The sequence below is a fragment of the Lepidochelys kempii genome, chromosome 6, assembly GCF_965140285.1.
Source record: "Lepidochelys kempii isolate rLepKem1 chromosome 6, rLepKem1.hap1, whole genome shotgun sequence".
NCBI classification, from domain to species: Eukaryota; Metazoa; Chordata; order Testudines; family Cheloniidae; genus Lepidochelys; species Lepidochelys kempii.
This window is the reverse complement of record NC_136385.1, coordinates 101,815,930-101,831,194: the sequence shown is the minus strand read 5'-3', so window position 1 is coordinate 101,831,194 and position 15,265 is coordinate 101,815,930. Positions and strand designations below refer to the sequence as shown.

The 15,265-nt window shown below is 41.4% G+C and overlaps 1 protein-coding gene across 1 annotated transcript in view; it reads right to left on the bottom strand.

Annotated features, from left to right (window-relative positions):
• Positions 1-14,322: 14,322 nt before the first annotated feature.
• Positions 14,323-15,265, bottom strand: part of TDP1 (tyrosyl-DNA phosphodiesterase 1) — a 114,356-nt gene continuing 113,413 nt past the window's right edge. Inside the window, exon 16 of the mRNA XM_073349395.1 lies at positions 14,323-14,636. Coding sequence (XP_073205496.1) covers positions 14,563-14,636 — 74 coding nt within the window. The 3' untranslated portion in view covers positions 14,323-14,562. The remainder of the gene's footprint in view (positions 14,637-15,265) is intronic.

The following is a 15,265-nucleotide window of genomic DNA, read 5'->3' as shown; positions in this document are numbered from 1 at the left end:
GCTTATCTAAAGTGATCATCAGGTGGGCCATTTCCAGCACAAATCCAGGTTTTCTCACCCTCCACCCCCACACACAAATTCACTCTCCTGCTGGTGATAGCCCATCCAAAGTGACAACTCTTTACACAATGTGCATGACAATCAAGTTGGGCCCTTGATTGTCATGCACATTGTGTAAAGAGTTGTCACTTTGGATGGGCTATCACCAGCAGGAGAGTAAATTTGTGTGTGGGGGTGGAGGGTGAGAAAACCTGGATTTGTGCTGGAAATGGCCCACCTGATGATCACTTTAGATAAGCTATTACCAGCAGGACAGTGGGGTGGGAGGAGGTATTGTTTCATATTCTCTGTGTATATATAAAGTCTGCTGCAGTTTCCACGATATGCATCTGATGAAGTGAGCTGTAGCTCACGAAAGCTTATGCTCTAATAAATTGGTTAGTCTCTAAGGTGCCACAAGTACTCCTTTTCTTTTTGAGAAAGGTTTCAGAGTAACAGCCGTGTTAGTCTGTATTCGCAAAAAGAAAAGGAGTACTTGTGGCACCTTAGAGACTAACCAATTTATTTGAGCATAAGCTTTCGTGAGCTACAGCTCACTTCATCGGATGCATACTGTAGAAAGCTCATTCATGGTATCACACAGATGCAAATTAACTGAGCTTAGGACAATGAAACAGTTAAGCATCACTGTGTTTACGCACTCGGATATTTAGCACTGATCTTAGAAATGAAGATTGAAGGGGCTTTTTAGTAGAACTATAAATAGTTAAATCACCACCTTAGTGGCTGTGTGGTGTTTGATTTAAGAGAGATTTTTGTTTGTACTGTCAAGGAGCAAGCCCTTTAATTAGGGAGAGATGCAGTAATTCAATATCCTTTATATAACAATTATTTTTCCAACAAAAAAAAGTTGTCAGAATAATGCCATCATTAGGGCACAGTAGATAACATGGAGCAATCTCACTGAGGATATTCAGTCAGTGTGTCTCATTGATAGTATCATTGATGCTTTTTAATTAAGCATCACATTTGGCAGTTAAGCTGATGCATTTTTAACCAAAATGGGAAGTTTGGGTGGGTTCCATGAAGGGAATTAAGCATTGCAACACTGAGCATCACAGAGACTAACTTTTAGGCACCTAGAAAAAAATCACAAGAACAAGACTGTGATTCTAGGCTCCCCGTACAAAAAATGGGGAGAGAAAAGCACCTAAAAATGCGGTCCACAAAAGCCAGCACATTAGGTGGGGAAATGTCTAAACTAGCCAGTGGGAGTTGCTGACTACAGGAGTGTGTGCTGATTGCTCTTCTGCCTTGGATAAATACTTAAGCAGTCAGAGGGCCAGAGGGAGAGAATGGGAATGACTCTGCAGTCCAGTGGTTGGAGCACCCAACTGAGAGACCCCAGGTCCAGTGCCCCTGTTCCAACCACTTTTTAATTATATATCCACAATTGAACAGGTTCAAGAGGAGAGACTGAGGGATCCCCACATCAGAATATCCCATAGCCCAGTGGCTAGCACACTCTTCTGGGAGGTAGAAAACCTCTGTTCAAATCCTTTCTCCCCCTCAGTCACTTCTGCCATATCCCAGATGAGTGCTCTAACCTGTGGACAAAAGGTTATAATGTAGGTGGTAACACCACCTCCTCCAGTCAGATTTTTCAATGGTGCCTGACCCAGTAAATGGCCTCTGAGCCAGGGATGCTGGAACGGGGGCGGGGGGATTAGGGGACCATGGCCCCATCACTTTTAAAAGTTGAAGGGCTATGCTTTCCCACTTTTTACCTACCTTAAGGGCAAGTGATGGGGGGAAGAGGTGGAGAGGGGAAAAGGCAGAGCAGGGATGGGACCCTGGTTTGGGCACCATTGTTCAACCCCACCCCACCCCCACACTTCTAGGGAGCTTCCAGCGCTCCTGCTTGAGCACACCTTCTGGATTGGTCCCTTCATGTGACTTAGGGAGCTGAATGCTTGTCTTTCCTGGTTTGTGAATCACTCTGGCTATGTCTAGACTGTAATAAAACCTGTGGCAGGCCCTGTTAGCTGACTCAGGCTTGTGGCGCTCAAGCTGCGAGGCTATAAAACTTCACCATCAATGTCTGGGGCCAGGCTGGAGCCCTGGCTCTGGGACCCAAAGTGTAGACATATCCTCTGGGGCTTAGACAGGAGATAGGCATCCAGACACCTAGAGGGAGGCAGCAGTGCACAAGCTCAGAGAAACAAACATAGGGTATGTCCACTGGAATTAGACACCTGTAGCTGACCTGGGCTTGTGGGGCTCAGACTAAAGGGCTGTATAACTGAAGTGTAGACATTTGGGCTTGGGCTCCAGGCTGAGCTCTGAGACCCTACCACCTTACAGGGTCCTAGAGCCTGGGATCCAGCCTGAGTCCCAATGTCTACACCACAATTAAACGGTCCCTTTTAACCCAAGCCCCACAAGCCAACTTCAGCTAGCCTGGGTACCTAATTGCAGTGTAGCCATACCCATAGGTGCTAAGTGAATTTAGGCTCTTACAGGATTTGTGGGAGTTTTGTGGATCACAGGGCAGGCAAAACTAGGACATAGGTGCCTAAACCTCTGAGCTGCAACTGACTCCCAAAGTTTATGCATAATTTGCATGAGAAGCAAACAAGCTAGCATTCCATTCCCTTTGAAGCGAAGGATGATGGGCTGGATCACAGAAACCCCCTGGGAGCGGCCACCTGATGTGCCAAGACTACTTCTGCTCCTGCTTTCCTGCCCAGTCAGCTTAGGACTTCAGTGTCCTGCCTGGTTTGAGCCAGACCCGCTAGCCTGCTGCAAACCCCGAAGTCTGAACCATGTCCCCTAACAGCTGTAGGCTTAACTGAAAGCAACTTACAGAAGTGTTCCTGTCCTTGACACTCAGATGCCCAACTCCCAATGGGGTCCAAACGCTGAATAAATCCGTTTTACCCTGTATAAAGCTTATACAGGGTAAACTTATAAATTGTTTGCCCTCTATAACACTGATAGAGAGATATGCACAGCTGTTTGCTCCCCACCCCCAAGTATTAATACATACTCTGGGTTAATTAATAAGTAAGAAGTGATTTTATTAAGTACAGAAAGTAGGATTTAAGTGGTCCCAAGTAGTAACAGACAGAACAAAGTGAATTACCAAGCAAAATAAAATAAAATCTGCAAGTCTATGTCTAATCAAACTGAATACAGATAAAAACCTCACCAGTTCCAGTAAGCTCTCTTACAGATTAGCCTCCTCCTAGTCTGGGTCCAGCAAGCACTCATGCTCCCTGTAGTTACTGTCCTTTGTTCCAGTTTCTTTCAGTATCCTTGGGGGTGTAGAGGCTATTTCCTTAGCCAGCTGAAGACAAAATGGAGAGGTCTCCTATGGGCTTAAATAGACACTCTCGTGTGGGTGGAGACACTCTCCTTTCTCCTATGCAAACTCCAGCTCGAAGATAGAGTTCTGGAGTCACCTGGGCAAGTCACATGTCCATGCATGACTCTCAGTTTTTACAGGCAGAAGCCACTGCTCACATGGTATCTTGAATGTCTCCAGGAAAACTTCTTATGTGGATTGGAGCATTCCAAGATCCATTGTACTTTCAGTGCTTCTTGATTTGCACATTCCTTTCTCAAGAAGCTGACCAAATTGCTTTACAAAGGTTACTTAAAAATCAAGCCAGTACACAGCCAATATTCATAACTTTGAATACAAAAATGACACACGCATACAAATAGGATTAATAGATTCAGTAGATCATAATCTCTACAGAGATATGTTACATGGCATATGTAGCATAAAACATATTCTAGTTATGTCATATATACATTCATAAGCATATCTCCATAAAGCCTTAAGGGGGGCACCACCACACTAAGACAGACTTCTGTTGAACCTTACAAATAACTCTGATTCTTGGCAAACTAATTTGAAAAATGAATTTTATCTGAAATATCTGGCATTTCGGACATCCAGAATAATTTACGGCTAGATTCTGCAACCCTTATGATGAGTACTCATTTGTGCAGTTCTATTGACTTCAAAGGGACTATGCATGTGGGTACATACTACTTAGCATGAGTAAGGGATGCAGCATCTGGACCATAGCTAGTGGACACATCTATAAGTCAGTAAAAGCCAGCTGAACATGGAAGTTGTACAGCTTGGAACTGTTTGTTTTATAATTAAAATAGGCATGATACAGAAATGAGAAATGTAAACATTTTCTATATCTTCCATTTCCAATGTTAAGCAAATAGTGACTCTATTGATCTGCATGTTTCCTTGTCATTTAATAAACAAAGTGTCAGTGGTATTTATCTCTTCAGTAAAATACTTGTAGCCATGGAAAGTTGTCTATCAGGACAAATATTTACTTAATAATTAGAACATATAGTATACACACATTTTCACTGATGGATCTCAAAATGCTTTACAAATGAAGTTTTACAGGGGAAACTGAGGCAAAAATACAGACAGCTGAAGTTACTTGACCAAAACCCCCTCTGACTTTGACTCCAACACATTCAAAAAGAGTTCCTCCACTTTTGGAAGGCAAATCATTAATCTACTGATTAACTCTAACCTTTTCTGATAAGTATTCAGAGCAGGTTTTTTTGCTATGTGTCCATATAATTATATACACCATAGAAACCGATAGACATAGTGCAGTTACATCACTGCAATAAATGTGTGGTGTTATCTAGTGGGTGTTTAGTTATTTTTGTTCTCATTTCAAGATAGCAAGACCACACAATGTATAATGCTTTTGTTTTAATTTCCAATAGCCAATTGGCTCCAAATAGACGTCCTGAATGTGCCTCCTTCCTCCAGGGCCTTTACAGTGTCCATCTTATTTTGCTGATTTCTCTGCCGTGTTCACAGCCATCCTTCAAGTTCCTTCTTCTACATATCCTTTTGCTTCTTAAGGAGGAGTAACCCACATCTTCTATTCACACTAGGCTGGAGCAGACTTTACCCACCCCTGTGGAACTGAATGGTTTGCAAATATGGAACATGAACATGAGTATCATCCATATGAAGTGCACATGGAAAAAAGCTTAAGAAAAACAATGCATTTGGTGAGAATAAAGTCAAGTTTTTGATGCTTTTAGAATATAAATAAGGTCAGAAAAAAACTGCTTTTCATTCATTTTATTGCAAGACGGACTGCTTTCCTTGAAAAGATGTAACACAGGACAGAAAAAGATGCTGAATGTCTCAGTGTACAAACAACTGTAGCTGAGAGTGTTATAATAGGAACAGTTGTTATACACCAGAGCCCATGAGGGCAGAGAAGAAAAACCACCCATCAACAGATCATGAACAAAAGGCATGAGTATAGTTTGGGGAATAAATTGTACCCAAGCTTGCTTCTCCCTAGAGTTATCACACTAGAGAAATAAACTTTAATTTTTAAAAAGATCCGATGAAGTGAGCTGTAGCTCACGAAAGCTTATGCTCATATAAATTTGTTAGTCTCTAAGGTGCCACAAGTACTCCTTTTCTTTTTGCGGATACAGACTAACACGGCTGCTACTCTGAAACCTGTCATTATGCAAGGCATTTAATTTTTAAGTGGTGTTTAGATGGGAAAGTAATACACTATTAAAAGTAACACGTAGATCAATTAAGCTGTGTAGCAGAACCAACCAACAGGGTAACATTGCTTACACATTTCTTAATAATAAATAATTCAATAGGAAGGAAAGCAGAATTAATGAATGAGCATTCCAGAACAAACAAGTATGCATAAAATAGTGAAAAGTCGTAAGGTTTCTACTGACAATCACAGGAACAAAGCCCAGGTTGCTTGCACACAGCAACAGGACTATTTTAAGAGAGATTCATTTGATTGCACTTCACATGGCATCATTTTGGTTCTCTTGAAACAGTTCTGTCACTTTTCCACAGTATGCATCTGATGAAGTGAGCTGTAGCTCACGAAAGCTTGTGCTCAAATAAATTGGTTAGTCTCTAAGGTGCCACAAGTACTCCTTTTCTTTTTGCGAATACAGACTAACACGGCTGTTACTCTGAAACCAGTCCTGTCACTGTATGCTAGCAACTTGGGCTAGTTCCTATGATTGGTATTTGAAAGAAACACTTGGCGGGAGGGATAGCTCAGTGGTTTGAGGATTGGTCTGCTAAACCCAGGGTTGTAAGCTCAATCCTTGAGGGTGCCATTTGGGATCTGGGGCAAAAATTGGGGATTGGTCCTGCTTTGAGCAGGGAGTTAGACTAGATGACCTCCTAAGGTCCCTTCCAACCCTGATATTCTATGATTCTAAGTGATATTGTCCCTATAGCACCTAGTAGAATAGACTCTCTAGGTGGCTTACAAACATTCATTAAGTTCACAACTCTGCCTCTACAGAGTGGGGTCCCTATAGACACGCATTTTAGAAGGAGAAACTAAGGCACAGAAAAGTCAACTTGTCTAAAGTCACACAGTAAGTCTGCGGCAGAGTCAAAAATAAACCCCAGAAGCTCTAGCTCTCATTCTTATGTTCTAAGCAACAGAGAATATTTTATTTCAACTGAAGAGGTTAATTTTTTACTTTTCACTGATGCAGGGTACATAGCACTGTGGAAAGCTGCACAAATTCACATGGAAAGCAGTAATTGGGGAATTAATTTACAGAAAAAGAAGAGACAGTAATTGTGAGACATTTGGAGTGGGAAAATTGTAGCATACTAAAAGGGAAAACACAAAGAGCTGGCAGAAAGTGTAAATTGAAATGTGAGGCCGTTTATTTGAACTCACTGATCTTTACAACCTCATTAGTGCTTTTCTTGCTACATTCCTGTCTTTAGCCACTCAGGATGAGAGTTACAGCAGTTTAAGTGGGCCAAACCCAGAGGGCATGAAGAAGGTGGGTGAGAGTCTCAAGGCCAGATTCTGATACCCTTACTCACAGTAGTATCCCACTCCACACATAGTTCTGAAATCAATGGGACTATTCATTGAGTAAAGTGCTATTCCCTGAGGGAGGGAATCAGAATCTGGTCCAAAATTTGTATGACATGGGCAGCTGGAAAAAGGAGTAAGATTTAAGTTACACTCATTTATTCACCTTGGAATTAGGCTCTTGACATCTAAACTGAGATCACCTGCATTTTTTCTGCTGGTTTAATTTGGAGTTACTCCATGTACAGTAATTTCTTCTAGTTATTTTGTTCATATTTACTGTGTTTATGTGCAGAGGCATCAATATGTAGAAATTTCATAGAGTGAAAGTTCCAACACCACAAAATACAATGAATTAATGTCCTGTATTGTGGGACTGGAAGCACTGGCTCAGAAAGCACAGTGGCCATTTAGCAACACCAACAAACAATGAAGTTACTGTAATACGTGGCATTTTTATATGTAGGATGAAACATTTGTTATCTCTTTAGGGTCTTGCTTTTTTTCTTTTGTGCTGCTGGCTTCCATTCAAAGTGCAAATGAAAGACTCCAGTCAACTTCATGGGGCGTTGGATCAGGGCCTTCAATGGGGCTTGATATGTCCTGACCTAAGGAACAATGCATAGTTGTGCTGCCCCAGGAGTCACCCAGGAAGAAAACCGAGTCTGGAGAATCACAGTGTCTCTCAATTTCACCCCTGCGCTGGGGAGAAGGTAAAATGTATTGGATCTATACAAGCACCACTTCCTGACCTGAGATCACTCTACAGGCACCCTGCCTCAGTTTGAAGGGGGAACTCTCAATAACTTCACAGAGGTTTTTCTGTGCAAAGACCCCTCCCCTTAGGGTTGGGTTTCTTAACATAAAAGTAAGTTCAGAACAAAATTCAAAGTCCCAAGTCCACAAAGTCCAACTTAGTAGCCTGGTAAAAGCAGAGAATTATCAGCCAGAGCTGGCTGGAGTCTTGTTCCCCTGGTATCTCAAATCTGTCCTGAAGCCCTCTTGTCTCTGCAGCCCACAGGAACCTTACTCTCCACAGCTTCCAGGTCCCAGGTTTCTTTAACAGTTCCATGGCACCCTAGTGTCTTGAGAATCCCCCTCTTCTCTGCAGCTTCCTGCTGCTCTATATAGGGATCAGCTGCCGTCTATCAGACCCCATTGCAAGGCTGTTAATGAGACACAGGTAGGCTGGACAAATGCACTTTGAAAAGATCCAGTCCACCATGTGGCACAAAGTGACTATAAGGAGCAAAGAATCCTTTTGTTGCCATGGTTATCAGAAATCATTTTTTATTTTGAACTAGCGTAAGAACTAGTTCATTGCAAGTGGGAAGAAGGGTGAAACAACTGCAGTTTATCAAGGAAAAAAAGATATCATGCTGAGTAATAATTCCCCACAACTGGTCAAAGAAACAGCTTTATTTCCTTTATTTTTTAAAAGGCATTTTTATAAGAGAGTTAGGGGAAAGATGTTGGGTTGACAGCAGTAGATAGATCATCCCCAGAGCACATAAAGTATGGGAAAGCACAGTCTGAGTTCCCCATATAAACCCAGCAATGTGTCTTAAACCTGACCTGGAGAGAGCTTCTGTTGCAAGGCTTAGCTGTACCTTTGCCCTCTCTCAATCTCTCTGTGCATACCCCTTCCAAATGACAGGTCTAAACCGGTGCCTCTTTGAATGGAAACCTGCACTGCACCTCACCCTACTTTTAGACTGGACTGACCAGGCTACAGCACCCCCTTTCTACCAACCATATTTAGAACTGTCTGGAAACTGGAATTCTCATTCTGTGGGAAATTATGAAATAAAATCCAAAATGGAACAAAAAATGAAATTCCAAAATTTCCCATGGAATAGGAATTCCAAAATTTCATTCAGAAAACATTGAAATGACATTTAGACATTTCCAAAACATTTCCAAGTTGCCCAGGGCCCTGTCAGCCTACCAGGCAGGCAACAGGCCAGCTCAGGTAGCCTCGGAGCTGGGGCTCCCTGGGCTGTAAAAGAGCCAGGAACCTAGGAAGGCCCGAAAGTCAAGGCTGCAACCTTGACTGCTGAGGAGTTGGGCTGCTAAGTTGGCAAGAAACCAGGCAGGATCCTGCTGAAATTTAATCAAAATAGATACATTCCTGTGGAATGTTTTGATTCTGATGAATCAGCATTTTACCACAGAAAAACACACTGTTGAATATTTCAGAGTTGAATATTTCAAAAGGTAATAGCAGCTTCTATAATAAGCAAGCCTTATATGTCCTTTAGGGCTAACCCAGGCTAAACACCAGGGATCTCTTGCTTATGCCCAGAAAACCTTGCCCTCAAGAGTCCAAGCAGCACAGAGTTACAGTTCCTCCTTGTTAGGGGGTTTTCTCCCTTCCCCCATTCTGCTTCAAACTGCCAACTCAGCTGATGGGAACAATTCTCTTGCACATCTGCTCTTCATTGCCAGGGGAGGTGAGCAAACAACAACATCTTTTGTCCTTTTTGATGTTTCTCAACAGTTTGTCTGGTCGATGGGCCTTCCTTTTGGGGAAGGCCATAACACCTTCTGTTGGAGGACAGCATTTCACACGTAATGTCTCCCTCCTGTCTGGTTATTTATATAGTTATGGAGGCTTCCAGTGCAAATGCTCAAATATTACTTTACAATATGGCATACAAATGTTATAAGCGGGATTAATGCATGCAGCAATTTACAAGCATTCAATAAAGTCTAAACACTAAACATGTTTATAACTCTAATACCTATTTTAACAATACTAACACACAGGTGAAAAAGACTGATTCCAGCTATTTGTCTGTCAGTATCCAAGTTAGGCATGGGGACCTTGGCATAAGCTGGCACCTGATCTGCCAGCGTTACAGGCAGGTCCTCTTTACACAGCGCTCTTCAAAGACAAAGTAGCCTTATGACCACACCTGAAGTTTTTATCTACAGTTGTGTCAGCTTTTCATTTAAACCAGACAATACTTCTCTGGTCTTCTTCCCCAAACTGCAAATTAGCAGAGATGAGGAACGTCCACGTAAGTTAGATGTCAGGAGAGCACTGGCTTTTAACTTGGATAGGACCAAGTCCTTCAGACAGTATTCTTGTCATTTTGTGTCTTATGTAGATCACATGAAGGGCCAAGGCAGCGTTAGCACAAATGATGTCTCATTGGATAACCTCTTGCATTACAATAGCATACAGGGCAGTCAATATTCCACCTCTGCAAAGACTCTTGGCCCATTTTGCAAGGGCTCAGGCTGCATCAATTACTTTCTTCAGGGATGTTCCCATTCTGGACATCTGTAGAGTCCTCAGTAAATACATTTACTTTTCACTGTGTCGTCTCAACAATCTCTAGATTGCATGTGAACTTTGGCAAAGTCATATTTCAATCATTATTCAAGTAGGCTCTGAACCCACAGTACTGCTTGGGAGTCACCTGAGTGGAATACATGCCTGCAACAATGCGAACAAGAAAAACAGTTACTTACCTGTTCTGTAACTGTTTTTCTTCTAGTTGTGGGTGCAGATATGTATTCCATGACCTGCCCTCTGTCCCCTCTCTATTGGAGTCTTAAACCATCTGCTCTGCTGTGAAGGAACTGAGGGGGGTTGGGGCAGCGGCAACCCTTATATTTCCTCTGGAGGGGCCAGGAGGATGTAGGGTGCGTGCGCTATCCCAACAGATACTGCTGTGGGAAAAAAGTCTGACTCTGGTACACTCGGCATGAACACACCTAAGTGTAATACATATCTGCACACACATCTCAAAGAACAGCAGCTACAGAACAGGTAAGTAACCATTTTGGGGTTTTGTTTTGGGTGGCGGTGGTTTTTTTGTCCAAGATTTGTTTATTATATCTCAATGATTTTCAGAGCAAATCGGCTCTATTTACAAGACTTTTTCCTGACCTCCATCTCTGCAAACTCAACATGGAATATGAGAGTGAAACTAGATTCTTTCTAGCACTGATTTTGTAAGAAGTAAAGATTAAACATGGAACTTAGACAACAATTCTGCTGATGTATGAATCAGACTAGAATCCAATTCACTCACTGAAAGTTGTGTTGGCTCTGCAGGGCTAACTGGAGTAAAACAGTAGTTTACGTTAAATTAGAACAATCTAGTCAGCAATGTAAGCAGATAGGACTTAGAATATACAAGTGGCTTTTAAAAAAATATACTGGTTTACTGGCTATAACTACACATTCAAGGTCTTATTTAAAACCAGAGACTTACCATGGAAAGACCCTGCTCTTCTATTATTAACTTTTCAGAACTAAAATTGAAGCCAGACAGTGATCAAAGTCCATTTTAATAACTTCTTTATCTGTAAATCAATAGTTCAACTACTTATATAAATTAGTTTGTTTCCATGTTAACCAGTCCTACTTTTTGGTATATAGTGAATGTAATTAACTCAGTGACAGTATTTAGTTAAGAACAGACGATGGAAAACAATCATATGGCAGAGTTATTACAGCAATATACACCATCTGTCACTTTGCATTTCCTTTTTGGATGTCATAAGCCATTAGTACATAATGACCCCTCTGAAGTCATATCTGTAGTTCCAAAGGCCCAATAGTGGAAGTGTCAAGTCACTGCATACATACAGATAAAATTAGCTTAGAGACAGATTGTGCCATTTTTTAATTCTTTCTCAATTGACTGCAAGTAGAAATAAGAAATTACAAATTGGGTAGGAATGTTTCAACTTCAGATGCTATATTTTTGTCTGTTTTAGCTATGCCTGTGTACCAGGGCAGGGGAGAATTACCCTCTACCATTTATGGACTTGACGCATGGTACTTTCCCCCCAGAGCAAGGGGGTATCTGGAAGGCAGGTTGTGACTCTCTGAATCATGATCTGTCTTTTAGCTTGCTCCAGGAGCAGCACAACAAACATATTGCTCCTTGCTCGGGGGTAGTTTAGTTGCAGAACTCTCAGAATAGGATACATAGAAAATGTTTATTAGGGACATTAAATGAGTTTTAAGTGGTCAAATTCTAGTTCAAAAAGGGTCAAAATCTTGTATGCACAATGGAGCATCCCTCTGACTTTCAATTTGGCCCTGGAGAATAGATCTGTGGGACAAGATCCTTGATCTTAACACCTACATTCCTCTCTCTATTGTGCACAGTGGAGAACAAAACTGTGAAAGACTCTGTGGTGTCATGCAGAAGGGAGTGGCAGTGAAAGCTATGATCGCACTGCAGGAATTACGCATTGCTGACAACAGGTTGTCAGCAGTGGGCACAACTGTACCCAACCTCAAGTGCAGATCCAGGACAAACTGTGCTCAGAGGAGTTTCAGAGAATGTGCTTCAAAGCTATCGGGAGTTGAGCATATTTTATTCCTAACAGCTCTGAGTATGTGTTAACCATGCTTTCTCCCAGGCTATGCCTGCATCTGAACCAGTTCAAGTGCATCCATTGCTAGCAGCAATGATCAGCAACAGGCAATTTTTGTGGTATAGACATAGCTTATAGAAGATATTCCCACCACTGTGTAGCCACCTCTCAAGGGGTCTGGTCAGTGCAGTTCTTCCCCCTGCACATAAATGACATTATTTTCATTGGCATCCAAAACAGCACAGAGAGGGCACCATAATGGCTCCAAGGAGCTTACAGACTCCACAGGACAGGACATAGAATCATAGGACTGGAAGGGATCTAGAGAGGTCATCTAGTCCAGTCCCCTGCACTCATGGCAGGATAAGTATTATCTAGACCATCTCTGACAGTGTTTGTCTAATCTGCTCTTAAAAATCTCCAATGATGGAGATTCCACAACCTCCCTGGGCAATTTATTTCAGTGCTTAATCACCCTGATAGTGAGGAAGTTTTTCTTAATGTCCAACCTAAACCACCCTTGCTACAATGTAAGCCCATTTGCTTTGTGTCCTATCCTCAGAGGTTAAGGAGAAAAATGTTTCTCCCTCCTCCTCGTAACAATCTTATGTACTTGAAAACTTATGTCCCCTCTCATTCTTCTCTTTTCCAGACTAAATAAACCCAATTTTTTCAATCTTCCCTCATAGGTCATATTTTCTAGACCTTTCATCATTTTTGTTGCTCTTCTCTGGACTTCCTCCAATTTGTCCACATCTTTCCTGAAGTTTGGCGTCCAGAACTGGACAAAATACTCCAGTTGAGGCCTAATCAGTGTGGAGTAGAGAGGAAGAATTACTTCTTGTGTCTTGCTTACAATACATCACAGAATGACTTTGAGAATAATGAAGGAGAAGCAAGACAATAGAAAGGGCAAGGAGGACAGGACGCCATCAGGGGCTCGTTCACCTGCACATCTACCAATATGATAGATGCCATCATATGCCAGCAATGCCCCTCTGCCATGTACATTGGCCAAACCGGACAGTCTCTATGCAAAAGAATAAATGGACACAAATCTGACATCAGGAATCATAACATTCAAAAACCAGTAGAACACTACAACCTCTCTGGTCACTCATTAACAGACTTAAAGGTGGCAATTTTGCAACAGAAAAGCTTTAAAAACAGACTCCAACGAGAAACTGCTGAGCTTGAATTAATATGCAAACTAGATACCATTAACTTGGGTTTGAATAGAGACTCGGAGTGGCTGGGTCATTACACATATTGAATCTATTTCCCCATGTTAAGTATCCTCACACTTTCTTGTCAACTGTCTAAATGTGCCATCTTGATTATCACTACAAAAGTTTTTTTTCTCCTGCTGATAATAGCTCATCTTAATTAATTAGCCTTTTACAGTTGGTATGGCTACTTCCACCTTTTCCTGTTCTCTGTATGTATATATATCTTCTTACTGTATATTCCATTCTATGCATCTGATGAAGTAGGCCATAGCCCACAAAAACTTATGATCAAATAAATTTGTTAGTCTCTAAGGTGCCACAAGGACTCCTGTTCTTTTTGCGGATACAGACTAACACGGCTGCTACTCTGAAAACTGTACTGTTGGACTTTTAGACTGGAGTAGCAATTGCAGAGCAGCTTTGATGCATGTGACCTCATTGCCTCATGTAGCTCCCCGGCACTCAAGTCCAGCTACTTGCACTGAGTTTTTTGGACAGGATTTGGGCTTTGGAGAAGGAAGAAATGGGGAGGAAATGAATTGAACTCTGTTAAGCTCTCAAAGGAGAGGACAATAAATTACTAAAGAGGTGAAAGCAAAGGGTTGGTTTCATGTTGATGAAAAATGTAACAAAATTGCCTTTTATTCACTTTCTAACTTCAAAATGTAACTACAAATCTCTTCCTGTGATCAAGAGGGGCCCCAAAACAATCAAAAAGAATACTAACAGATTTGAATATATTCTGGCTAAAAACAGTGGGAACCTCTGAACATAGCTTACACTGTCATTTTAACACCTTCCAAAATGCAATGAGCACTACAAGAAGAAGAGTATATAAAACGGTATTTTAAAATTACAGTGTTATATTTTTAGAAAGTCCATAAAGATCAATATGGTTACATATTCTCCAAGGATTCTCCTTTCCTCTCCTCCCCCAAACAATGTCTCAATATTATTGACGTGACATAATAAGAAGCTAGTTATCCAGTGCGTAACTCCACATCTGAAAATCAGAAATAATTAGTCTCACAGCTATGGTAGGAGGCTGTGTCAGACGCCGAAATCTCACAGTAGGTTTGAAGCTTTTATGATGGAACCCACATGTTTCCATGTGTATCAGGTGCTTTGGTATAAGGAATATTCCAGATCCATGGGCGATCTGCAAAACAAGCAAAAATAAATACATAAGTAAAAAGTTAAAATATGCTTATGACAGACATATACCTGGCCCCAGTGAAGTCAATGGCAAACCACCATTTATTGTGGTTCATCCCAACTGGAAGTTCAACTTACTGATAAAATTTACTGAGCTATTGCTTGCGGTGAGATACAAAGATACATTTTAAAAGGCCGTTGTTTTTCCCCCAAGGGTTGTTCTTTTAAATGTTGCAACCTGATAATTGCAACCTGACAATCCTCCATTAATTATGATGGAGAGTACATTTAAAACAGAGCTTACAATCATTTTGATATAGCAAAGTTTGCTTTGGTCCATCCAGTGAAAATCAGGTATTGGACAGATATTTTGATCCTAAAGCAGCATAAAAGGAAGATTACAGAGATATCAATATTTTTCACTGGGGCAGCCATGATTATATTGGGAAGAGAAGATGTTGTCAAGAGATCTGAGAGTGGCCTTGCATGACATAAATGCCTGAGTTCATGTCTCACCTCTGCTAACATTAAAACTTTGTATGTCCATCAGCCAGTCACAGAGAGTCTTACGGTCCCTCCCTTTGCTTCCAGAAATAGAGGAACCAAACCTATCAGAAACCACCCTTGCAGGAG